Here is a 26273-nt window from a genome sequence, read left to right as displayed (position 1 = left end):
CGCCCATCCCCCCGTGTCCCCGCGGCGGCGCCGGCCTGCTCCCCTCCTGGGGGACCCTGATCTCGGGAGACCCCTGTCTTCCCCTCCCGGGACCCCGATCGGAGGCGCCCCGCTGTCCTGAGACCCCCCCCACGGGCTCTCAACCCCATTCTCTGGTCCCGGGGTCCGAAACCCCGTTCTCCCGAGACCTCCCCTTCTTTCCTCCCTCTCTCATCGGGGGGGACGCTGCTCCTCATCCTGTCCCTGATCTCGGGGTGTCAGATTCCCCCAACACCCCGTCTTCTCCCTGATTCTGAGATCAGAGAGGAAGACACCCCCCCATTCCCCAAGACTTTGTTCCTTTAACTGTCCCTTGGCTCGGAGACACCCCTTTTCTCCCCGATACCCCCGCGGCCCCGGCCTCCTCCCCGTTCCCGGGCTCGGAGACCCCGCTCGCCCATTGTTCTCAGCGGGGTGCTCGGGCTCGCCGGCCTCCCCCCACTTTTTTTTTTGTCGCCCCGGCTTCCTCCTCCCCGATCCCCTTGTCTGGAGCGGAAATCCAGCCCTGCCCTGTGACACCCCGGGGTGTCTCGAAGGAGTGAGGGGTGGGGGAGGGAAAAGGAGAGGGAGGAGGCCGGGCACCCCCCATCCCCATCCCCCTGCCCTACCCCGCACAGTGTGCTCCCCTCGGGTCTGGGGCCTCGAGCCTCCCCTCCATCAACGGGGATCGGGGATCGGGGTTGGGGAGAAGCAGAGAGAGTCAGACCCACGGGGAGAGAGAGAATCAGAAATCACGAAAAGTTGGAAAGCGAACCCGACCCTAAACAGATGGCCGAATAGAGGCGGGGGCGGAGCCTGCAGCCAGAGACTCTGTGTGTGTGTGTGTGTGTGTGTGTACACACAGAGTGAAAAATGAGTCCGAGGAAGCAGGAGAAAACCCCAGGGGAAGGGGGCTCCCCGAGAGTGAAGACGAGTCTGTCATCTGTGCGGGTTTTCTGTCTCCCCACCCTTTTCTTTCCTCCCCTGGTTTTCGCGAACCCCCCTCCCCATTCTCTGGGTGCCAGGCACCCAGGGCGTAGGCTCTGGGCCTCTTGCCCGGGCCGCACCCACCCCAGGGCCCTTCCCTGCCTTTAAACACCATCTCCCCAGCCACACTGCTGGCCTGAAACCCCCCCCACTCTTGTGCCCAGCCCTTACAGTCTTGTGCCCGCCTGCCCTCCCCCTCCGTGGATCTGCTGACCCCCCACTCCCACAAAGCCAACTCTCCCTAAAAATATGCTTCACTGGCTCCAAATCCCCCCCAAAATGTGCCCCCTAAGCTGTCCTTAGCATCCCAATTCCCCCAGCAGCTCAGATGAACATCGCAATATTACAACAAGCCACAGAGTGCTTCAATGCTCAGGGCTTTTGATCCAGAGAAAACGGGGCTGGGGGCTGTTTCAAACAGGCAAGGGAAAAAAGAAGTTTCCAAAAATCCTTGGTGGTAGAGGAAAAGGAAAAAAAAAATTAAATGAAAGGCACTGTCCTAACAAAGTTTATGCAGAATCGTTCCCTTAGGAGGGAGGAGAAGGGGAGCAGAAATTACTAAGTTGCTTGGAGGGGACAGTAACGGATGTTTTGATGAGACACGAGTTACAGTTAATGTTAGGAAACTAAATGTAGTGTGAATGAGCCGGGGGAGATGGTAATTAGAGAGTGATAACCCGAAATACAATGTGTATGAATGATCTAATGAAAAACCAGTAAGATTTGTAACAACAACCCCCCCCCCCAAAAAAAAGGACCTGGAGCCCAGCCAATCTGGTCCCTTAAACTGTCCCCACAATCTGGTGCGCCACACACGTCCTCCCCCTCCAGCTCTTTGTTCTGCTGCCTCTCAGGGCAGTTGCTCTGATGCCCGGTTTATGGGCCCAGCCACGCCCTCGCCCCCACCTCTAACCCTTTATTCCTGCTGGGAGGCTTTTCTCCCGCTCTCCCAGCCCCTTCCTCTGTGTCTCACCCCAGGTGACACCAGGGCCCCAGCGGGTGCAGAGCCACAGGTGTGCCGAACTGCTTCCTAAGGGACTCACCCTGCCTTGCTGAAGTTCCCACAGATGGCAGCCCCCCCCTTTTCCATTTCCACTGGTTCCTCACCCACAGATTCAAGCCAGTGCAGATCCAAGTATTGGGGAGCAGATTTTTTTATTTTTAAAGAGCAAATTAAGTGGTCAAAGCAATCCCCCAACAGCTAAGAGGGCACATTTAATCGGGTAGGACTAATAGATTTCAGATACATAGGAGGTTGTATGCAAGCAAATACAGGCTGTTTTCTAAGAGGGTTTGAGCATCCGAGCATATTTTGGCATCTGGGGTCCCCCAAGTCGTCCCCTGTGGATGCTCAGAGCTGGCTGTGTACCTCACTGGTGCTCGCTCCCCCGAGAATTCTCAGGTGGTTGGAGTGGGGCCGTCCTGAGGGCTGCTGTTTGCTCCCCCTCCCCAGGTAATTCTACTCTGCATCCGGGATCTCCATTTCTGAGGGCTGGGACCAGTCTGCTGTCCTGGGAGAGGTGAGGATTTCTGCTGTGAAGAGGGGGGCATTGGGGGATGGTGTCAGGGCTGATGTGTGACCAGATTGGGGGGGGCAGTGTAGCCCAGATCCCCCTGCTGCAGCCAGAATGTGGCCTTCACTGGGGGAAGGGCGATGAGCCCAGCTCGGCCATTCGTCTCTGTGTGGGAGGTTATTTATTGTCCCTGCTGCCTCCCGGGGCACTCACTTCTCCTTGGTGAGGTCCTCCTGAGCCTCCTCACAGCCCAGGAAGCGGGCTTGTTGATGCTAAACATCTAACGGCACGCTTTTCACACCCAGGAACGCCTTCTCAGGAACCATCTTGCCTGGATCACCCCTAAAACCAAGCCAAACAAACAAACAAAAAAAGGCTGCCCTTGCCTGAGAGAGTCCCCGAGGAGAAGGAAGGAAAGGCACCCGGAATGGCAGTGTATCAGGTAAGGGCCGCATTTTCAGTGGCTCTCGCTCTGCCTTCTTCCTGCAATGCTGTCCTGAGAATGCACGCATTTCCTCTCACTGATGCCTCCCTGACTCATGCACCCCACAGCCTTGCCTCTGTCCCCTCAAATCCGCAGAGTCCAGCTCATCGTGACTCAGGGCTTCGGGCTGGGGAAGCATCTGGGCAGGGCTCCCCACCAGGCCTGGTGGAGCTGGGGCGGGGGCCGAGAGTGGGCTCGCACAGACCCACGTCCGGATGCCCTGTCACCTCTCTGCAGGTCTGCCTGAAAGAAACTGCAGGCATCTGTGCTGCGCTGATGGTCCTGACAGCTAGAACATGCTAGGAATGGAGGCTGATTAAGGAAGTCCTGCTAAGCCTGGTGTTGATAACACATTCAGGCCTTGTTTTTAATACAAAAATCTAAAACCATTTGAAGCTGAGTGGAGAGTTCAAAAGTGTGCGTTAGTGACAGGAGAGATTTTCTTTCATAATTAGTTTGAGAGTGTAGACTCAAACTAAAAATCTCATTCTGAATTGCCAAAGAATTAATCGTAAGAAAATAACGTGTTAATGTGCACGGATCTGGAGTCTAAGCCTCTGGGACCCAGTTAGTTCACCTCCTAGCAGCCCTGGAGAGCAGAGCAGAAATGCCCATAGGTCTCAAGGCTGTAAAGCTTGTGTTTGTTTTGTTTTTTCTTTATAACAATCTTTTTTTTTTTTTTTTTTTAAATTTAGAAAAAGCATCCCTAAAACCAGAAAGTTCCTCCCAGGAACACAGTTTGAATCCACCAGGTGCTCTGCTGGAGAAGGAGGGGCAATCTCCTCCTGTACCAGTCAGATCAGATTTGATGGTACACACACAAAAAATAATAATACAATAATAAAAAATAATAATGACAGGAGCAGAAGCCTTCATCTTTCTAACGGATTAGGAGCTGGTGGGTTGGAACTGACAGCTTTTTGATTGCCTGTCACCTGAACGTTTTGATGACCGTGCCACCAGGACTTCCTGTGCACACAGATTATGATTTTTAAAATTTATTTATTTTTTTTAATCCAGGCCTCTCTGTAGACCTTGAACTTCTGAAAACTTCAAAAAAATTTTAATCTTTATTTTCTATTTGAGGGAAAAGTGTGCGTGCTAGTTTTTCATTCGATCGTTCTTGTATATTGTTTTCTAACGTTGTAATTACGGTTTCATTTGCCCATTCACGTCCGATCAATTCTCCGTCCCCCTAGATTTTATAATCCATTATCATATAACTGTCATACTGCCTACAGGATTAGCTGCTTAAGAAAGCAAAATAGAGTCTGTATATCATTCTACAGGTTAAAAATATTCTTTTAACATTTTTTCACTATTTTTATTTGAGTGAAGGTTGTAAATCATGGTCTGTTTTCATACAGTCATACACATTTTGTTTTGTAACATTAATTGCCATTGATTTAGTCATCAGAAGGCCTTTTTTGCGGGGAGCTCTGGTGGCCTCGTGGCAGGAAGCTGCACTGAAATCCCAAAGGTGCGCAGTTCAAATCCACCAGATGCTCCGCTGGAGAAGGAGGGGGCAGTCTCCTGTGCCAGTCAGATCTGACTCAGTGGTACACGACAAGGGGGGGGGAAGGCATTGTTGCTGTTGATTGGAGTTGGGACTTCTCGCTGACCATCCTGTCCGTTTCAGAAGCTGTAAATCTCATGGGAGGAGATTGTGCATCTTTGAGGCGGCTGCTGGTGGGTTTGAACCACTAGAGAGGCACCACCTCCAGCAGCTTCTATGTGTATAAACCGAACAGCCCTCTCCTTAGCCATTTGTAATAGTCTAAAACCCTGTTTGTCCTTTTTTAAAAAAAATGGATAAATTTTATTAACAATTTAGGAACTATTAATCCTGTACAATTGATTGCCGTGATTATTTGCATTGTCTCATCAAACCATTGTGTATTACCTTTCTCTCCACCCAGCTGATCTGTTCTTTAAATTTTGCTTCCCGTTCCTCCCGCATCCACGGAAGCTCTTCAAGATCGGATCTCTCCGTGTGTAAATGTTCCTTAGCTTTTTGTATTCGTGATCGTACGCCGTGACTGCCCTTTTGTGACTTAACATCGCTCAGCAGAATTTGTTGTAGTTTCATCCGTGTGGTGCTGTGTTCCACAAATTCTCGATGACTGTAGTCATGTGTGATAAGTGCATCACGTGAGCCTACCGAGCTTTCTCTAGCAGAACCTGCACTGATGGATCCCTGGGTGGTTTCCAGCTCTTCGCTGTTGTAAATAACACTGCAATAAACCGGGGCGTGAGCGTGTCCTGTTCTGGTCTTGTCTCTCTGGGCTATTTATAGCAGTGCGATTGCTGGATCGAGTGGCATCGCCGCTGTTCCCAGCCTTCTCAGGAAGTGAGGCACTGCTTCCTTCGTGGGGTCAGGATTTTCCGTTCCCACCAGGAGATGTCAGAGTTCCAGTCTCTCCACACCCTGGCCAACATTTGTGGTTTGCTGTCTTCCTGAACATGGCTCTTGTCACTGAAGTGAGATCATACCTCTTTTCCTTCTTTTTTACACTCAAAAGTAACATGACATATGAGAACTTTGGGCTTGTCCAATGGGCGTAGTAGTCGTTGCTCATATGCTGGGCGTAGTCGTTGCTAGTTTTTTGTTTTGTTTTGTTTTGATTTGCGTCTCTTGAGTAGCTGGTGATCTCTCCACTTGTGTGCGTTGGCCACCTGGATGTCTTCCTTGATGAAGCATGCCTTCATGTCCACTGCCCGTTTTGTTGTTGGGCTGCTGGTCTTTTTCTCGTGGAGATGTTGGCGTTTTCTCTTCATGTTAGAGACAGGTGCTTAGCTGGCTGTGTCGTTGCCGCAGGGGCTTCCCCAGCCTGCAGGCTCTCCTTCCACTCTCTCTGCGAGGATTTGGTGTGGAGACTTTGCCGTTCATCTCCTTTATCCCCTGTTGACTACGTATCTGTTATAGTTGATGGTCTGTTTATGCCGTTGAGGAGGGCTCAGAAACGTGCCTTAATTTTTTTATTTGGTGATCTCTATAGTTTTCCTTCACGGTGTCTCTCTGGAGACTAAGGTGCACCTGATACAGGCCATGGTCTTTGCAATCACGTGTTATGTGTCAGATAGCTGGACAATGACCAAGGAGGATAGGAGAATTGATGCCTTTGAGCTGTGGTGCTGGAGAAGAGTATTGAGAGTACCATGGACTGCTAGGAAAACAGACAGATTTGTCCTGGAAAGGGTTAAACCAGGTGGCTCCTTGGAGGCAAGGATTCTGAGGCTCCGTCTAACATACTTTGGACATGTTGTGAGGAGAGACTGGTCCTTGGAGAGGGACATCATGCTTGGGAGGGTGGAGGGACAGCGCAGGAGAGGAAGACCCTCTGTGAGGTGCATTGATTCAGTGACTGGGGTAATCAGGATGGGAGTGTCAGAGACAGTGTGATTGGCACAGGATAGAGCGGAGTTTAGGGCTGTTGTCCATAGGGTCGCTATGAGTCGCGAGTGACTCGATGGCACATAACAACAACTATAGTTTTTGATTTTATGCCAAGGTCCTTACTCCATCTTGAGCTAGTTTTTTTAAAGTGACATGTGGTATAGCTCTCATTTCAGTGTTTCCACACATAGCTCTTCAGTGTGGTGAGCGCCGTCTGTTAGCCGACGTCTTCCTCACCTAGTCCACTTCATCTGTTTGTCCAGGATCAGTGGCCCGTCAGTGGATGATTTGATCCCTGCATTCTCAGTCCTGCTCCATTCGTCCTCCTTCTGTTTGTCTTGGGTCCAGTTTTGCGGTACAGCCACTTGATTATTGAGCCTGTGGGGTAGGGGTCAAGGTCAGGCAGTGGAGGCCTCTCACGCTGTTTTCCTTCCACGGCCACTTTGTTTATCCAGGTCTCATTCCTTTCCGGATGATGTTGGGGACCGCCTTTTCTGCCTCCCAGAAAAACGATGCCCATGTCTGGACAGGGACAGCATTGTCTTTGTAGCCAGCTTCTGGTAGTATCGCCGTGTTCACCGTGTTGAGCCTTCCTGTCCATGAGCGTGGCGTGGTTTTGCATTTCTCTCGATCTCTTTGGGTTTCTCATGGTGGTTGTCAGACGCCGTTGAGTCAGTTAGGACTCAGAACAACCCTATGACCAACAGCACTGGCGATCCTTGCTCTGTGCGGCTGCGTGCTCTCCATCTCTGCTGGGCTGGAGCCCATTGGTACAGGCACTCTGTGGAGGGTCTTCCGCTCTCTGACCCCCCCACCGTCCACAGCATGATGTCTTGTTGCAGAGACTGACCCGTCCTCGCAATGTGCCCGGAGCGTGTGAGCCGAAGTTTCACCATCCTTGTCTCTAAGGAGCAGGCTGGTTGCATTTCTTCCAGGACACACTCATTCTCTCGGCAATCGTGGGGTGTCCAGAACCCCGACACCATGGCTCAGAGCGTGGGGTGTCCAGGATCCCAACACCATAGAGCATGGGGTGTCTAGAACCCCAACACCACAGCTCAGACCATGGGGTGTCCAGTGATCTGACACCACAGACAGAGCGTGGGGTGTCTAGAACCCCATCACCTCGGCTCAGAGCGTAGGGTGTTCAAGGCTCTGACACCATGGCTCAGAGCATGGGGTGTCTAGAACCCCAATACCATGGCTTCAAGCGTGGGGTATGCAGGATCCCAACACCACGGACAGAGCGTAGGGTGTCGGGGGCTCCGACACCACGGCTCAGAGCAGCAGTCTGTGATTCTGACACTCAGTCCTGACACTCCACCCTCTGGTCCAGGCTGCGTCTCTGCCCTCCATTAGCTGTTTGGGCTGAGGTGAGGTTTTGAGAGTTTGCGACACAGCAGCAGTTGCCCCTGTAATAGAGCACGTCTGTGCCTAATGAGCTGTTAGGTCTTTATACGAGGCTTACCTCAGAGATAATTGCGGGCTGGGTCCAGGCCACTGCAATAAAGCCGGTGTTGTAACAGAGTGAATGTTGCAATAAAGTGAGTCACGTGAGTCGGTTTCTCCTGGTTTCCCGGTGCATTTGAAAGTTCTGCTGACACCGGACTGGGGTTTATTAAGTGTGTAATAGCATCATTTAAAAGTTGGAAATAGTGCGCGTGTGACCCAGATGTGACACAGCGGTGCAGCGTGAGCACGTGCTGTTGGAGAAAGGGCGTGAGTAGACTCGCTCCTCTCGGGCTTGCCTCAGACCTGGGTAAAGAAGGTAATATCTGTGCACAACAGCAGAGAGGGGAGTCACCTTGAAGCAGGGTCACACGGCAGAGCCTAGTCGACACTGGGCCAGACACAGTGCCCCACCAGCAGCACTGACCCCCCAGCGTCTCAGGGAGAAACGTGCACGATGTCCTCCCGTGAGGCTGACAGCCTCACAGGCCTCGGACCCCAGGAGGGTCAGCCCTGAGTCGGTGCCGCCTTGACGGCAGGCAGTGAGAGAGAGGTGCCTGTGTGTGTGATGTTTAGGACACGAGAGATACTCCAAAACCTAAGTCCTGGCTGTTGGAAGTGTCATTACAGAACTGACACGCGAACCTTTCTTTAAAGCAACAGCAATTTTTGTCATCCGTGAAGGCCCCACTCCTAGTCTCACAAGCTGACCCTCCAGTCCGTTTCAGTCAGGAAGGAATTGCCCATCTTTCTCGTGGTGAACACAAGCCGTGTGTCTCTGGGTTGGCCGTCCAGCTCCTGACCACCAGGCCACCAGAACTCCCTCTGCTTCATCTAGAAATTGAATATTAAGTAGCACTTGACCTGCAGGATATATATAGTGCCTCCACCCATATAGAGACAACTCTTTGCTAAGTATTTTTTTTTTATTTGTTTCGTTTTCGATGGAGAGCTTTGGTGGCCTAGTGAGTACAGAACTGCACCAGCTGTTCAAATCCACCAGCTACTCCACTGGAGAATCTCCTTGTTTTATTTACGGCCTCTGAAAACCTGCTGGAGTCAGCCTTGAGTCGGTTCCGACTTGACGGTGGTGACTGATTGCATTTTAATAACCTGCAGAAATGTGACTCGGTGGGTTTTATAGCTGCGTAAAAAGATTAATAGAGCCAGAGTCGGAGAAGGGCAGTTACATTGGGAGTGTTGAAGTTAATGTTACATACAGAACAGAAGGTGCTTGAATGGCTGAAGGAGAGGTTGGTAAATTTTTGTTGTAAGCCTTCACTTAAATCTCAATTAAAAATGAATGCAAAGTGAAGAGCAAGAATTAAAACTTGAAGCCAAGAAAGGGCCGTCCTAGCACGTGACGCTTTACCTGGAATTTTGCATCCTCCAAGACCCAGTACTTGGTTGCTAGTTAATCACCACGGGCGATAGAAGAAACTATCACTTGCTCTGAAGTTGCCACCTACAGTTCTAATCACTGTTTAATGCCTTTCTCCTCTCGTGTGAAGATAAGAACTCTCTCTGTGCCCACTTGGTGAAATGTGCTTTTCATTTCAGGAACTGTTGACCTTCAGGGACGTGGCCATCGAGTTCTCTCAGGAGGAGTGGGACTGCCTGGACCCTTCGCAGCGGGCTCTGTACAGGGACGTGATGCTGGAGAACTACCGGAACCTGGCCTCCCTGGGTGAGCGTAACTTCGCTCTGCACGTGTGGATCTAGGCATTTTCCCTTGTGAGCTCTTGGTTGCCTGTCTTAGAAACCAGTGAGACTTAACCATATACAGAGAGATTCATCTCAGAGAAATGGCTCACGCTCTTTGTTGGAGAGGCTGTGGATCAGAGGTCAGGCTGGAGTCTGCTCCTGGCTCGGGTAACCGCAGGGGCTGACGGACCCACGGTCAGCAGGTCAGACGCCAGGCCCCTGGCTCACGGGCTGTGGAAGATGACTCCGGGCTTGACAGGGCTAAATAGGCTGCTTAACTCAAGTTCCAAGAACCTTCAGACACCTAGAGAGCTTAGCCAGCATGTCCTTCCTCGGGCATCAGATTCAGGCCACACCCCCAGTGACACTCCCTTCTACCTGATTGGCTGCTCATAGAGAGCTCAGAATGGGCGTGACTGCATCCTAACTGCCCAGCCAGGGAGTGACGGGCAGCCAGGCCGACACAGGGTCACAGCTCACCTTGCCTGGTCTGACCTCACACCGTTCAGTTCATTGGCCAGTGAGACACTTCCCGAGGTGGACCGCAGCCTCCGCCTCTCTGCCCGCTTAATGCGAGCTCAGAGATGGTTCTGGGACTCAAGTATCCAAACAGCGCCACGGCCAGGCTTTCCAAAATCCCACCCGCTGTGTTCACTGCTAGAGTTCTAGCCCCATCTGTAAGGTGCTCTCTTCTCAGCCAAACACAGGCCTTTCTTTGCTTTTGAGGTTTTTGTTTTGTCTCGTGTCCCAAAAGCCACAGCCCACCATGGACCCTTTTTCAGTAAAACAGGAATCTCTCTGAACAGAGTATTCTTTCCATGTTGGAGCGAGCAGGGGGAGAGAACTTCAGACTGTAGAAGTGAAAATAGCAAAAATGAAACAGCGCAGGTAGGTGGGAATGTATCAGAGATACGGACACAGCTAAGAGCTCAGGTGGGCCGGGAGAGGCCACGCCGTCCAATTCTGTCTGATGAAATCCCCACCAGCACTTTTCCTCACGTGAGGTCTCAAAATGTTTCGTTCCTTTTTTCACATGTTGGAAAAGTCAGTCATCTTCTCTCCGCTGATGTTCTAGCTCGTACAGACACGGAGGGAAGTCTTTGTCGGAACCTAGAATTGCTCTGCTGTCTGCCTCCTGTGATCTCTTTGGTGCTGCAGAAACTGTGCACACGTGGGCACAAAATCCGACCCCCAAGTCCAGCAGGGCTAGGGGTCCCGGCTACGGTTTCTGGGCCAGACACGCCCCCATGTCCACACTGAACCTTTCCCAGCTGTCTGGTGACAGCTGTCCCTCCTTCTCCAGGGTCTGAGAGTCCATTGTAGAGACCACGCAGAGCTCACAAGCAGTCTTCAGGGTTACAGGATCGAGGAGGGAAGTGACGTGCTACCTTCCATCATCAGGACGGCCTCTTCTCGGCCCTCTTGGAGGGTGAGCCGCAGCCTCCCAGCCTTGGCCTCTGCCCTGCCTGGGGCAGCTGCTGGAAAGCTCTTAGCTCTGCCATTTATGTGCCCAGAGGTGCCCCCACTCTGCCAGGAAGCTGAGCCTGAAGATTTACTCCTGGGCCTGCAACCCTGGCCTCCCAGTGTCCTCCCGAAGGCATCCACTGCGCTCCCCAGCACTCCGCTTTCCCACTCGTCCTGACCCCTGGTTTCCCCCCACAGCCACCCGTCTCCTCTCCTCTTAGTCCATCTCCCCTGTCCCGTCTCCTCTCCTCTCAGTCCACCTCCCCTGCCCCGTCTCCTCTCAGTCCACCTCCCCTGCCCTGTCTCCCCCTCCTCTCAGTCCATCTCCCCCTCCCCTCCTCTCAGTCCACCTCTCCTGCCCCGTCTCCCCCTCCTCTCCGTCCATCTCCCCTTCCCCGTCTCCTCTCAGTCCATCTCCTCTGCCCCGTCTCCCCCTCCTCTCCGTCCATCTCCCCTGCCCCGTCTCCCCCTCCTCTCCGTCCATCTCCCCTGCCCCGTCTCCTCTCAGTCCATCGCCCCTCCCCCGTCTCCCCGCTGCTTCACGTAGGGAACAGGCCACACTCAAGTGCTTCAGTCTCTCTCTAGTTTTTTTTTTTTATCAAATTTTAACTGCTCTTTTTTGTTTGAGTGGACGTTTATCATAAATCATACTGGTTTTTCCATTCAAACATTCATATTTTCTAACATTGATTATGTCCACTTGCTGTACAGAGATAACTTGTGGTTGCTGTGAAGCTGAACACTGTGACACTGATATGTCAAATGCGAGAATAGTCATCCACGGTGGACAGTGTTTGGCGGAGCTCCCCAATTAAAACAAGCTTGGAAGCAATAGCTTCCCTCTGGAACCCCTATGAACCTGGAGAGAGGACAAAAGGTAATACAGGTGTCCAGGACTCTCATTCATAGGGTCACACTATGAGTCACCTGCGACTCGACGGCACTGAACAACAACAACATTAATGATAATTGACAGCTCTTTGTTCCCCCCCCCCCATTTTTACATTGTGATTTGAAAGAAAGTTTACAAGGTATATTGTTCTTTCAGTCTGTCTTTCCTGCGCGTCCGTGCGTCCGTGACGTGAATTACGGTACCCACAGAGTCTGATGGTCCATTTTTATCTCTCTCTTCAGCCATATTAATTAGGATTCATTACCCATTAACTAGTTTTCTGCTCTCCTTCCCTTCCCATGCTAGTGTGGCTCTCTCTGTATAAATCTTCCTTACGGTGTTTCACAGTGTGGTCTTATATTTGTCCTTCTGTGACTCTGACTCGGCGTCTCGGCGTGTAGTCTTTTAGGTTGCTCTTCCGTCTTGACAGTATCAGTTTCGCTGTCTTCTACCTGCACAGCGACAGAATGACCATTCTGCACATGAATATTCCCCCTATCTTATTTGTACGGCCCTTTTGTTTCTTAAAATATTTTTGAGTTTCACACCCGGGATGTCCTGTATCAGAACCACACTGTTCTTCGTCCCCAGACCCATTGCTGCGGGGTTGATCAGCGAATGGCGGCCCTCCGCGGGGTTTCCAGCATTGCCAGTCTGTATAGGAGGCGCCTGCCTCATCTTTTTCTGTCGTGGTGTGTATGGAACAACCCGCACAGGCTGGAACCTGCCTAAGAGGAAAGCTGTCGAAGAAAGAAAATGACGGTATTCTCTGCTAGTAGGGAGTGACACTCAGGTGTTACGATTTCACCCCGTCAGGGGGAAAGTTGGGGGGTGTAGAGACGCCACCGCCTCGTAAGGTTCTGGCTCCACCAGGTGTCCCTGGGGGTGCCGGGGATTGACGCTTAATTAGGGTTTTTCTACCTGTAGTTCTGTAACTCCAGCCACGTGACTGGCTTGTGGCCAGCAGAAGCGATTGGGAGGAGTGTGGCCCCCTCGTGGAGAGGAACCCTCTAAAATCAGTGCATGAAGTGAGATCTTGTCCGTTCGCCGTCCTGCTAGGCTTCAAATGGACCACGCAGGAGGCGGGACATGGACTCTCACTTCTGCCAGGAAAGAAGGGCCAGGAGTCAGTCGGGACCTTTGGGCGCAGACCCTGTCACTGGGCCTCAGTCCATGAGGCAGAGAGGAGAATGGCGCCGCGCTGGGGAAGACGGGGTCAGTGAATGAATCAGAGGTAGGCCCAAGATGAGATGGATTCCACCCTGGCTCAGGGTGAGGACGGGGCAGCAGAGGGCAAGGTTTCCGTCTGTTCTTGTGGTCACTGTGAATCGTAATGGTCTCCTGGACACCTGTCAACAGCGTGTAGCCGCTGGGAGGGCAGGCGGCCTGTTGCTGACGGAGGTGTCTGTCCCTCAGATCACTTACTGGAAAGAAGGGCCTGGTTTGCCGCCCCGTGGAGCCACAGCAGAGTGTCTCCTGGCAGGAGGCTTCCTGGCAAATTGGGGGTGCTACTGGGTACCTCCGATCAGCAGAGGGAAGACGACTGAGCTGCACTGAGCAGAGGCCAGGTGATTAGCAAGAGGTCTGCGTTCAGGCTGGAGAGAGGCTGTCCAGGTGAAATACCTGCATCCGGAGCGTTCCTAACCCGATCCGGGAGTGTGGCCTGCGAGCTGTGTGGCCATTGCAACAGCCCATGGATTGGGCAGAGCTCGGACGCTGATTGCTTATTCAAAGGCCGCAAGTTACAGCAGCTCCGTGGGGGAAGCGGGCTTTGCATCCTGATAGAAGCCCGCTGGACGATGAGTGGAGGCGGTACCAGCCCCATGGCAGTCACGGGATTTTAGCAGAGGAGGAGAACTCGGGTGGTGTGAGCCACTGACCGAAAGGCCGGGCGTCTGCAGTGGTCTGAGGTCACAAGCTGCTCCTGGGCGAAGCTGAGCTGTCTCCTCGCGTTAGGATGGACGGCCTTGGAACCCTGGTACAGGGTGCTGCGTGACAGAGAGCAGTGGTCAGTGCCATGGGAGGGACAATGGTGGTGGAATTCCTAGACGGGTTAGGGGCTCGAGGCAGGTCTGACCCACCCACCTTCCGAGAGTCAGCCTCTGGGTAATGCTGGTGGTGACTCCCCCCTCAGTTGAAGCCAGAGGAACCCAGACCTCCCCCGTGACACTGGATCACATGCAAATCTGTGCGTGAAACCCGCACACCGTCCCACAGCAGGTGCACCTTGCTACCGGGTACAGATGTCTGCTTTGTTGTCTGCCTCACGTCGGCCACAGAACTCCCTTCAGGCTTCCGGGGAGAACGTCCTCTGCTGGCCAACCATCTCAGCCTTTTGGGAGGGTAGTTTGAAGAGAAGAGAGGAGCCGTTAATACTGTGTGAGGACAATGCACCCGTAGGCGCACGCGCGCACAGACTTGTGACTCGTCGGTTTTCTCCTCTGCCTCGTGATGCTTTCCCTTGTCTTTTTGTTTTTCTTTCTTCGGATCGTTTTACGTTTATCCTGCTTGGAATTTGTTGAGCTTCCTTGGTAAGGAGATTCATGTATTTCATCATGTTTAGGAAGATGTTTACTGTTAAGTCTTTTCTTTTCCTCAGCTATTGTAACTTCAGGTATTCTTTCTCTCCCTTTTTTTTTTCCTTTCCTTCTGAGATTCCTGTTACTCATATTTTGGGATTTTGGGTTTTGGGGTTTTATTTGTTGTTTGTGTTTTTTTTTTTAGCACTTTAGTCTTTTTTTTTTTTCTTTCTTTCTTTTTTCTATTACTGCAATTTTGCCAGAAGTTTACAGGAAGATTGGGGTTTCGCTCAGTCACTGTTGCACATTTTCCTCCGTCCCTCCCCCAGTTCACTTTGTAACGCCCGTCTTGTTCTAGATTGTTACCGTTATTCATATTTTGGTATGAGCAGAGATCTCTTAGCCTTTGTTCGTGGATCTCAATTTTTTCTCTCCCTGCACCTCAGATGAGGTTATTTCTGTGAATCTGTACTTGGTCGCTGATCCTTCTTCCTGATCAAATCTGCGTTTGAACCTTCTTTGACTATTTTTCATTTCAGTTATTCTTTCGAGCTCCAAAAATGACATTTTGGGGTTGGTTGGGGGCTGATTTTTCTGTTTCATTAATATTTTCCACTTGTTTATGATTAGATCTCCTGTTTACTTTAGTCCATGTGTTCCTCTACTTCTTAGAGCAAGTGTGAAATCATTTCTATCAAGAATTCACCTTGTACTCTGTTGCGAAGGCTTTCTCTAGTGGAATTTCTGTTCCTTTTTATTTTCTGGTTTGTTGTTATTGTTGTTCAGTTGTTAAGTGCCATCGAGTAGTAGGCGACTCATAGCGACCCTGTGAATGAAAGGCCTCGACGCTTGCATGACTTATCTTTTCTCCAGGTTCATAGGGTTTCCGGAGGCACGCTGCTTATGGAAGTGGATGAAGTTGGAACCGGGTAGCTGGCCCTCCAGTGGGTTTTCAGAGGCAGTAAATCACACCGGAGGAATCACCCATCCTTCTCCCACAGAGCAGCTGGTGGATTAGAACCATTTACCTTTGGGTGTGCAGTGTCATTCCTTACCGCTAGCTCGGCCGCCAGAGCTCCCTTTTCTGGCAGAAGAAAGACTTTCTTCCTGCTCCGTGTCTGTCTTGTAATTGTGAGCTCGCAGTTGGCATTCTGAATGTTGTTGTTAGGTGCCTGTGAGCCCTCTGCATCTCGTGGTGAGCCTGTTTGTAAGCTAATGAAAGCCTGTCTGTTCCTGCACATCTCAGGACCGCTGAGGATGGCCCAGCCGGCCACTGCTGCAGTCCCTGCCTCAGGCCGGCTCTGTGAGGATCTTCCCCTTTTACGTAGACTTTACTAAGCATGACGCGCTGTTCCCCAGGGACTGGTCCCCCAAGAGAACATAACCAAAGTGCACAAGACAGACATCTCCCATCCTGGCTTCTGAGAAGCTCTCTTCCTTCCAAGATAGCCAGTCTGAAGTGTATTTCATATTCTTCATATTATTTTCTTCTTTGCACCATAGTGCGAAGGCTTGTTTGTTTGGTTTTTAATTTTACTTTATTATTATTTTTGTGTGTGAAATCAAATTTCCATACTTCCTTTGTGGGTGTGTCAGAGGCAGCGCGAGTGGCACAGGACAGAGCAGAGTTTAGGCCTGTTGGACATAGGGTCACTATGAGTCGCAGGCGACTCGACGGCACATAACAACGACAACCGTCAAATCGGATCTGACTGGTACAGGAGGAGACTGTCCCTCCTTCTCCAGCAGAGCATCTGGTGAATTTCGAACCGCGTACCTCTGGGATTGCGGTGCAGCTTCTTGCCACCGGGCCACCAGAGCTCCCTTCTTTTTTTTTGATGTACCTTGCAGACATTGTCTTTCATTTCAGTGACACTTTTACTCCTCTCTGTTGACCCTCCGAGTTTGGGTCTGTCTTTGTATAAACTGTGAGTACTGTGGCGGCTCTGTCAGTCGGAGGTGACCCTTTCCCCGGGGTCTGTTGGACACTTGTAAGTCGGCTGCTGATTGGTTCATCGGCACGTCCGGGTGAATCTCGTGGGGTTGGTTTCCTTTGTCCTAGTGGCCGCTGAAGTCTGTCCCGTCTCCCCAGCACTGATGAGGAGCTGGGATTCCCCCACCTCGAGCAGCAGCAGAGCCCCTGGTCACTGCAGATCGCCGCTGCGTGGCCGGAGCATCCAGCAGGCAGGTCAGCACTCAGCTGCCCATCACTTCCTGCTCCCACGGCGGCCGGCAGGAGCCCCGAGGTGCAAGCTCTAACGCTTCCTGGGGTTCCCTTACCACAGACCCACATTCGGCCTGTACACAACCTTCTTTTTTGTTTGTTTATTTGTTTGATTGATTTCTATTATTTTTATTATTACTGTTTTTAATGAAAGTTTATAGAGACTTAGGGTTTCCCGTCATTCATTGCTTGCACTTTTTTTAAAATTTTTATTGTATTATTTTTACATGTACCATCAAATCAGATCTGACTGGTACAGCAGGACATTGTCCCCTCCTTCTCCAGCAGAGCATCTGTTGGATTTGAACATTGTTTGCATTTTTCTCCCTGCCCACTCCCTATACACAACCTTCTAGATTCCAAGGAATTACGGGGAAGTTTGCAAATCCTCCATCCCTCAACTTACCTCACTTCCGAGTTTTTATTTCCAGACTGTTCTGCTTGTCTCTTGGTTTTTCCAGCTATGTTCTCTGGCCCCAGGACGGGTTTCCAAAATGTGCCCCTGGGAAGGACTTTGGCCAGAAGGAGACAGAATCAGGGCCTGCTTTTTGATCAAGGGTGGCTGCATAGGGTCTACAAGGCTGTACATCTTTGCAAAAGCAGACTCCGTCATCTTCCTGCCACAGAGCAGCTGGTGGCTTCAAACAGGCGGTCTTTTGGTGGCCAAGCCAGTGCCTAACCCACGCTGAGCCGGGGGTCGTTTGTGGCTTTTGCTTTGGTTTGATGCAACCCTGTCGGCGGCCTCCTTCAGGTCTGAACCAGCAACCGTGGCTCTTTGAGAAAGTTGGTTCTGCCCCCGCCCAAATGACAGTCTCATGGAAGGTGGGGTGGGACTGCTGCTGAGCTGACAATTGGCGCATGAGTTCAAGGGAAGTTAAAACCCCCACGACTCCCCGACTTAGGCCAGGTGCCTTACTCTTGACCAAGAATGTGCTCAGTTACTGTCAACCTTTAATTCATCTCCAGAATGATTGCTGTACCTCTTGCCAGTTTCTTTCTTTGCTGCTTCTGTAGCCTGCTGTATGTGGAATAGCCACGTCTTGCATTTTTGGTAATACTGCCCACCCACCCTTTTGTTAAGCTTTATAATAGGGTCTTCTCACTACACCCTCAGTTCTCCGGTTAGAGACTCCGCCAGCAATCAGAGCCCTTTCTTTTGTGCTGAGGGGATGGTTGGTCGGAATTCCGTACGCTCACATGGTGTGCTGTGATCACCTGCCGAGTGGCCCGTGGAATCCTTACACGCTTTGCTTCCCCCTGCATCACCGTGTACAGGTGGTCATTGCCCTGTCTGTCAAGGAGCTCTGTCGACGTGTGAGGCAGTCGATTACATCAGCCACAGTGACGGAGGAAGACGAGGCACGGACCACCCTAAAGATTGGCAGCCTCAGAAACAGCTTGAAGGCTGTGGGTTTGGGTTTTGGTGTTATGTGGTGTAACAGGCGATCGTTTATTCGTGTTCGAAAATAGCCTGTTCTCCGTGGGTATTGATCTCGTTATCTACAAATGCTGTGGTAACAGAGATGCCCCCGGCTGCGTGACTTGAACAAATGGGAATTTGTTCTCTTAAGAGTTTAGGACGCGATTCTGCCACGCAGCTGCTGTGTTGGGGTGCGTGTGGAGTCCCTGCTCTAGAGCTTGTAATAAAATCCCTCATGTTCTTGCTTTGAAAAAAAAAGAGTTTAGGACGCTAAAGGTACAGATTCAGGGTCCCAGCCCGTCTTGGGGCTCACTGTCCTCACACTCGGGGGGTGGGGGTGTGTGTTTGTGAAAGTGTTGTGGAGGAAAGTCCTTGCTGTTTTCAGCATCTGTAGGCCCGGTGCTCACTGGAGAGCTCTGTGTGTTGGCTTCCCTGAGCTTAGGGAGCTTTGTCCCCAAGGTCCGAGAAGACACACTCCACTCCTGGCAACCATTGCATGTAGGTGACTAAGTCCCCCAGGGCTCCTTTCATCCCTTCACTCTATTGAGATGACAGGTATCCCGGTCCCAGGCCAGGTGTTCACGCCTTACATCGGTTAGGACTGTCATGGGGTGAGAGGGTGTTGCCACCCACCCTTGATCCTCCTGTGACTCTTTGGAGGATCAGATCGTAGGGGACCAACCCAGAGCTTCCACACTGTGTCCTCCCGTGCGGCAGGTAGGTCATTTAATAAGCGTTTCTTCAGAACATTATCTTGATGGTTTTACACATCATACTGCTAAAATGTCTCTCTGATCTTCCTCTATGTCTTTTTTCTTTTTCTTTCTGAATTGCTAGTTTTACTTACTTACTAGATAAAATTTTTCTTTTCTTTTTATTGTAGACTAATTACAATACGGTGCTGTGCTTCAGGTTTTTGTAATTAGTAGTTACACATTAATGGTTGCATCTGTTTGTTTTCAAGCATGAGACACCCATCAGTCTTCTGTTGAGGGTGGCCAGGGAAATGATATGTCAGCATCCCTCAGTTAGGATCTCGAGTCTGTGCTTCTAATCCTTGGGAGACTATAGTTGGACAACTTTTCATTGAAATTAGTGTTTTTTTACCATGATAACCAGGATACCATGTTTCTCAGCATAAAATAATTTGCCTTCCACCAGTTAAGAGGAAGCCTGCGGTTTGTCTGTCTCTTTCAGATACCTCCATTAATTACGTGATCAAGGAGTTACCACCGCCAGAGGAAGACACGGATGACGAAGACTCGTACCACACCGTGATCATCGGCGAAGAAGGCCATGACATCGATGAAATTGAGAGTCACTGGCTGGCCCAGGACAAGCAGCAGCAGAAGGATCACAACATGCTCGTGCCCTATAACCCAAACCGCGCCGGGCTGGCTGAGCAGCATTTCAACAAGTCCTGGACTAACCAGAGCGTTTCCGTGAGTGAGACCACCTACCAGTACTTCAGACAGGACTCCTTCCTCAGCTACTTGTTAAAACTGAAATACAATGTTGGCTTTGCTTCAAGAACATACATGAAACGCTTTCAAGGTGAGTTTGGCTTACACTTTCTATCGCACCTGTCGGAACTGCAGAGGTTTCGAACTGAGGAGGAGATCTTTGAATGCCGTCAGGTTGAAATGCTTATCAGCAACGGTTCCTTAGTTCCGTCCCTTCCAAACGCGCCGATGAGTGGCCAGACCAACATCTGTAGTAACTACGAGGAGATTCTCATGCACCCGTTCCTGCTCACCCAGCAGCAGAACATCTACACGACAGAAACGCCGTTTGCCTGTAACGAGTCCTGGGAGGCTTTCAGCCGATGTCTGATCCTCAACAATCCAAGATTTCGCCCCGAGCACAGACCTTACATGTGCGATGAATGCGGCAAAGCCTTTTCGGATCGTTCCACTCTCGCCCAGCACAAGAGAATCCACAGCGGCGAGAAGCCTTTCAAATGCACCCAGTGCGGGAAGGAATTCAGCCGACGCTCTTACCTGTGGAGTCACGTACGCATTCACACAGGAGAGAAACCTTGCATATGCAATGACTGCGGCAAGGCCTTCAACCGACTGTCCAACCTGGGCAGGCACCAGAGGATCCACACGGGAGAGAAGCCATTCAAGTGCAACGTGTGCGGCAAGGACTTCACCATACGCTCGCACCTCTGGGGTCACGAGAGGATCCACTCGGGGGTGAAACCCTTCAAGTGTGAGTACTGCGGCAAAGCGTTCACCGAACGGTCGAACCTGACTCAGCACCAGAGAATTCACACGGGTGACAAGCCCTTCAAGTGCAACGAGTGCGGCAAGGACTTTCCCACGCGCTCACACCTCTGGGGCCACGAGAGGATTCACACCGGAGAGAAGCCTTACAAGTGTGACGACTGTGGCAAAGCCTTCACCGGGAGCTCGAACCTCACGCAGCACAAGCGAATCCACACCGGAGAGAAACCGTTCAAATGCAACGTCTGCGACCGGGCCTTCACCCAGAATTCAAGCCTTACCGTTCACCAGAGAATCCACATCGGCGAGACGCCCTTCAAGTGCAAGGAATGTGGCAAGGCCTTTAAGCAGTACTCGAGCCTGACCCGGCACCTCAACATCCACCCCGGAGAGAAGCCGCACAAGTGCTCCATGTGCGAGAGGACTTTTATGACCCGTTCACACCTCTGGGACCATGAGAGAATGCACAGTGGAGAGAAACCCTTCAAGTGTCTGGTGTGCGGCCGGGCCTTTCGGAAACCCTACGACCTTAGAGTTCACCAAAGAATTCACACGGGGGAGAAGCCCTACAAGTGCGTGGAGTGTGGCAAGTCTTTTAACAGGTTTTCACAATGGACCGAACATCAGGTGGTTCACTACAGGGGCAACTAAGCCTGCCCTCCTGCTCAAAGGTTAACCCACCTCAGAAGCTAAATTCCAGAGAGTAATTACACAGACTGCAGCAGCAGGGGCACTTTCAAATACAGAGACTGTGGGAGCAGCGGTCTGACCTCCAGTAACTTCAAAGGGGAGGCATCCCCGGCCCCAGGACAAAGCCGACTGCAGTGAGGTCAGACGTGCCCCCCACCCCCCATGCCCTGTGCAGTCACCCAACAATTCCAGCCCCAAGCGACAGCTCTCAACTACTTTGCCACCCCGTGGGTTTGAAAACTCACTGCCGTGGCCACACAAGAGCTCAGACGATACATCCCCAACTCAGAAGTAACCGGTGCCAGTTCCGGTTGGAAACACTCAGGATACGATTCCTCCACCAGGACAGCTTTCTTCCTCACGGGTGGTCTCTGCCGCCGCCCCTCCGCCCCCAGGACGGCCATCGGCACCTGACGGCAGCAGGAATCGGGCCCACACCCCCACCTGCTGGACCCTCTGTTCCTCCTCGAGGGTGGTGAGATTTCTCCTTTCCACCCCCAGGCCTGCTGAATTGATTGAACCCTGGTTGGATGGCAGGGCTGACTGATCCCCATGTACTTGCATGCTCCCACCGAGAAGGGACTCCATACCGTATTTCCATTGTTAGCAAGCTCCCCCATCCTCTCTGTGGGCCACAGGCAAGTCCTGTGTGCACAGCCCCGCCCTGCCGTGCACAGCAGAGATTGGACAGGACCGTCCTCGTAAAGACGGCAGGGTTCTTTCCTGTTGTACATAGAGTTCCTGCAAGTCGGCGCCAACCGGACGGCGGCTGACGGCCACAACCCCGAAGTGGTTAAAGCAAAGCCAGTGACTCAGAAAGCCATGATGACAAGACAGAATCCTCTCGAAGTCACGGGACGTGGACTGTCAGAGGAGCAAAAACAGCGTCCCGAGGCCCAGTTTCATTTATCAGCGATCTTTATTCTCATGAGCTTGATTTAGGAGGACCACGGTACTCCTCCTGTCGGCCCCCTGGAGGTGTGCGGTGCGTTACTGTGTGTTTCTGTTCCCTCCTTCGTCACAGACAGTGCGTGCGCCATCATCTTCTCCGGCGGTGGGTCAGGAAGGTGAGAAAGGGACAACTTCCAGCACATCTGTGCTCCTTGGAAAAAAGTAAGTCCTTGGAATTTTTATATAAGACATGTTGTGTCCGTGGGATGGGACCATGGAGACACCAGATGTAAAGCAGTGCTTTTGATCGCCCTCTAGCACGCACCCAGGGTCCTTGCCCACAGGTGTGTTGGTACGACTGGGGGCCCCTGGACGACCAAAAAGGAGGGCTCTGCGGCTGACCTTGAGCCCACGGGCCAGCCCGTTAAGAGTGGCTTCCTTTTGGAGCAGTATTATAGGCTACCAAGGACTACTGAATTAATGACAACGGTAGAACAAACCCAAACTGAGGGGCCCGTAGCATCAGTTCCAGCGTGGCGACCCTGCGTTGGGACTTTTCCAAGGCTGTGCATTGAAATGGAAGGAGGTGGCCCGGTTCTCCCCTTCGGAGCCTCTGGTGGACCGGAACTGCGGGGCACGCAGCCCTGATGCCAGCCCCTCGGTTTGCTGTGAACTGCACCACCAGAGACCCCCACGTGATAGACACAGAGGGGGGATGTGACGGGCGCCTGCCCACTTGAAAATAGCTGCCATGTGTCAGCGAGGAATGAAACAAAAACCCTGGTCTTTGAAAAGAATCGGGATCCCGCGTATACGGGATTCGCAGCTAGCTACTGATAGTTTGCTACACCGTTTTACTTAGGATCTCAGAGCTCGTTTTATGTAATAAAGTTGAAGCATCTTCTTTTTTTTCCCATGAGCCTGAATTCTCTCTCTTCTGTCGGATCTTTTGTGTATCATTGAGCAGCTTCCTAACGAGCTAACAGCAAGCCTTAGGTTCTCAAGGTTGAAGGACAGCCGAAGTCACGTCTCGCCTTGGTGCAAACAAGCAGTACGTCATTCCGGGGCGACATCCTTGTCGTTGGCACCCAAGTTGTTAACCGCCACGCTCTGCTCCTTGGAGATGTCTATGAATGTGATACAAATGCTGTCGGCCTAAATCTTACATTTCTGCCCTTCTCCTGTCTGCATCACGTTTCTTGAATGAATATGCCCCAGGAAATGCTATTTCTACCTGACTTTCTTTTTTATTGTGAAAATAACACACGTCAGAAGGCCCACTAGCACAACTTTGATACTTACAGATTGGTGACATTGTCACAGATCACTGTTACTTGCTGTAGTTTCCCAAGATATCCCAGCACCATTAACGTAAATTTCCAAATATATCCTTCCCCCCACCCCAAAAAAAAGCACGTGACACTCTTCCTTCTCCTCTCTCTCTCTCCCTCCCCTGGTTTTAATATTTGGTTTCTCTGCTTACTTGGCAAACTGTGATCATGCGGTATTTGTCCTTTTGCAACAAGTGTTTTTCAGGGGTTCCTCCCTGCAGGGGCACAGAGAGACCTTGATGGCCGTGGAGTATCCCAGTGTGTGTGTGTGTGTGTGTGTGTGTTAGACGCATATGTTTCATGCACGTTATTTGTTGATGGACTTGAGTGTTTCCTGCTTTGGGCTGTTAGGAGAGGGCCACAGTGTACCTGGGTGCGCTTCTGTCTTCTGGGGTGGAATCCCTGGATCGGATACGCGTGCTCTCTTCAGCTCTCAGAGGGACCGCCGGCTCTTTGCCCACTGCGGCTGCCATCGTTCAATCCCACCCGCAGTGCGTGAGGGTGCCCCTGACCCCACACCCACCCTCCCAGCCTCACCACTTCTCTCGGGGTGTTTCTGTCTGTTCAACAAAGACTGGCCAACTCTAGACTCCCTGGGTCCATTTGTTTTTGCACAGCCCTTGAGATCAGGCGATTTGAACATTTTCAAAATTAACTGTCTGTAGATGTGTGGTGTGTATACACAGCAAGGCGAGGACGGTGAAACTCCATCCTTCAGCACACCTGGGGCACGCTGTCAGGCGGCGCCAGGCCTTAGAAAAAGGTGCCTTGCTGGGAATGCTCAGAGGAAGGCCGCCAGAGAGAGAGGGATGGACACTTGAGTCCAGCAGAGGGCTAGAGTAAGGCAGCAAGGAGGCTCTGAGGTCCACTGTGATGTTGGACAGTCATTGTAGACACCACAGCACCTAACAGCGTGTGTGTGGCAACCTCAGACTCTCAGCCACCCTCCTCTAAGTACCAGGAGACTGCCCATCTCTCCCTCATGGGGCTGCTGGTGGATTTGAACCACCAGAGAAGTGCAGCCTCCCTGTTAATTTGGTTAGAATCACTAAACATAACCGCTGAATGCATGTATAAGAACATTTGCCAGTTCCGCTTTCACAAAAAGTTGGAAATAGAATTACCATTTGACCCAGCAATTCCATTACTGGGAATATACCCCTGGGAATATACCCCAAAGAAACCAAAACTGCCACCCAAGCAGATATATGCACACCCATGTTTATTGCGACTTTGTTAAAAATAAAATTTTTTTAAAAAATGCCAATTTCGAAGGCTTTTGACCTCCTTCCAGAGGTGATGGAAACACGTGAACCAGAGGCTGTCCAGCCTTCAAAGTCTAGTGCTTTTTCTGCAGGCTGAGTTTTCAAGTCCTGCTTGGGAGTTGACTCCCATAGTGATCCCATGTCAGAGGTGTGGCCGTTCGGGCCCGCTGTCACGGGCATGGATTGGTCCATCCCTGTGAGGGTCTCCATTGCGGCCGACTTGGCAGGATGTCCTTCACCGGGATACAGCCAAAGAACTCAAGAGCAAATCTCAGCCATCCTCATATCTGTGGGGCACTGGCCACACTCCCAAGACAGACTTCCCCCTTTCTGAGAGTCAAAACAGCTCAGCTCACTGTGGAGACAGAAATGTGTGCTTTACTTAACCTGTCAATCAGCCATTTCTGATGTCTGGGGTATTTTTTTAAAAGGTTTTTGCCTGTGCGTGTAAAATGCTCAGGGCATTTCTATCCAGGGCTCGAACAGCTACAAGGTGCCCAGATGTTCATGACAGCACGGTTCACAGCAGCCAGAAGGTAGGGTATTACCTACACATCCAGCAGCCAATAGACTTCAAAATGCAGACCTGCATACAGCGGACACGTGCCTGTATATAGAATCCCAAAGGCAAGTGCCGCCTACCCACTTGTTACAGCTTGGATGAGCCTGGGAAACAGATCCGTTGCAAAAGGACAGAGAGGGTGTTATTGATATGAAAAGCGAGACAAGGCAAAGGCATGTGTCACCAGGGAGGGAAGGTCGGGGGGCAGGGGGAAGTATTTGTTTAGAAAGGACTGTGTTTCTGTTTGTGGTGACAGCAAAATTGGTGAAGGCTGTGGGCGCTGGTAACCTGAGTCACGTAACTGATACCACCACTAAACTGTGTCCCTCAAAAATGTTGACCATTTGTACAAGAAAACATTAATCTGTTTAGTGCCACTTCAGTACTCATCATAGCTCATAAAATATAATGTGAGACTCAGAAAACATATCCCCAGTACAGGAAAATAATGCAAAATGGAATCAGAATGTTTAGGAGGCCTGAAGAAGAAGCTAAAATCACAAAGAGAGGAGTACGGACCTCAAAAATAATTGACCAAGAAATCAAAACCCTCTGCCTTGGACTCAAGTCCAGCTCATAGCGGCCCTCCGACAGGTGTCCTGAGTTCTGAGTCCTTAACGGGGACACTGCTTGTATTGATTCTGCAGAGAGTAGATGGATTCGAACCACTGTCCCCTCAGCGGCCTGATGTGTTAACTTGCTTAAGCCACCAGGGCTCTAGTGATTCAGGACATTTCAAAAGGAGGGCGGGATTCACAAGATAATACGTATGTATGTCTGTATATAACCTTATAAAACTGAAACCCATGAGCCATGCGTTGAGTTTTCCCACTACCATCCCAAACTCCTCTCTTTTGAAAAGCATTTTCCTTTAGCCTAGCCCTCAAGTTGACTGTCCATTACAAAACAGCACTGTTTCCCTGGGAGACACAGCCTCTGTTAAGCTCACTCTACGTAAGATTTCACTGATAAGCAGAAGACAGCCCAACTGCTGGGGGGAGGGGGGAATAGTGTTTCTGCCTCAGAATTAGAATATTTTACTCATTCCTTTAAACTCATTGTCAGTCCATGGAGATTGATGGGAACAGCTGATGCTGAAATAAAATTAACAATGTCAGTGCTTTTATGAGCAAATTGAATCACACATCCATTTCTTCCTTGTAATATGGTCATGTCGTTGTAATATTAAGTATATGGACAATTGTGAGGTTACCTCCCTTATGGCTTGGACCGA

General features: G+C 51.1%; 1 protein-coding gene across 1 annotated transcript in view; it reads left to right on the top strand.

Moving 5' to 3' along the window:
* The window catches only part of LOC102843481 (zinc finger protein 845-like), a 578666-nt gene extending 557715 nt beyond the window's left edge, over positions 1-20951 (top strand). The window contains exon 8 of the mRNA XM_006897382.1: positions 19969-20951. Within this exon, the coding sequence (XP_006897444.1) occupies positions 19969-20951 (983 nt within the window). The remainder of the gene's footprint in view (positions 1-19968) is intronic.
* Positions 20952-26273: the final 5322 nt, after the last annotated feature.

Source organism: Elephantulus edwardii, unplaced genomic scaffold (assembly GCF_000299155.1).
Source record: "Elephantulus edwardii isolate Elephantulus edwardi_28Jun2011 unplaced genomic scaffold, EleEdw1.0 scaffold00208, whole genome shotgun sequence".
Lineage (NCBI taxonomy): Eukaryota > Metazoa > Chordata > Mammalia > Macroscelidea > Macroscelididae > Elephantulus > Elephantulus edwardii.
Note: the sequence above shows the minus strand (reverse complement) of the source record. Positions and strands in the feature narration are given on the sequence as shown.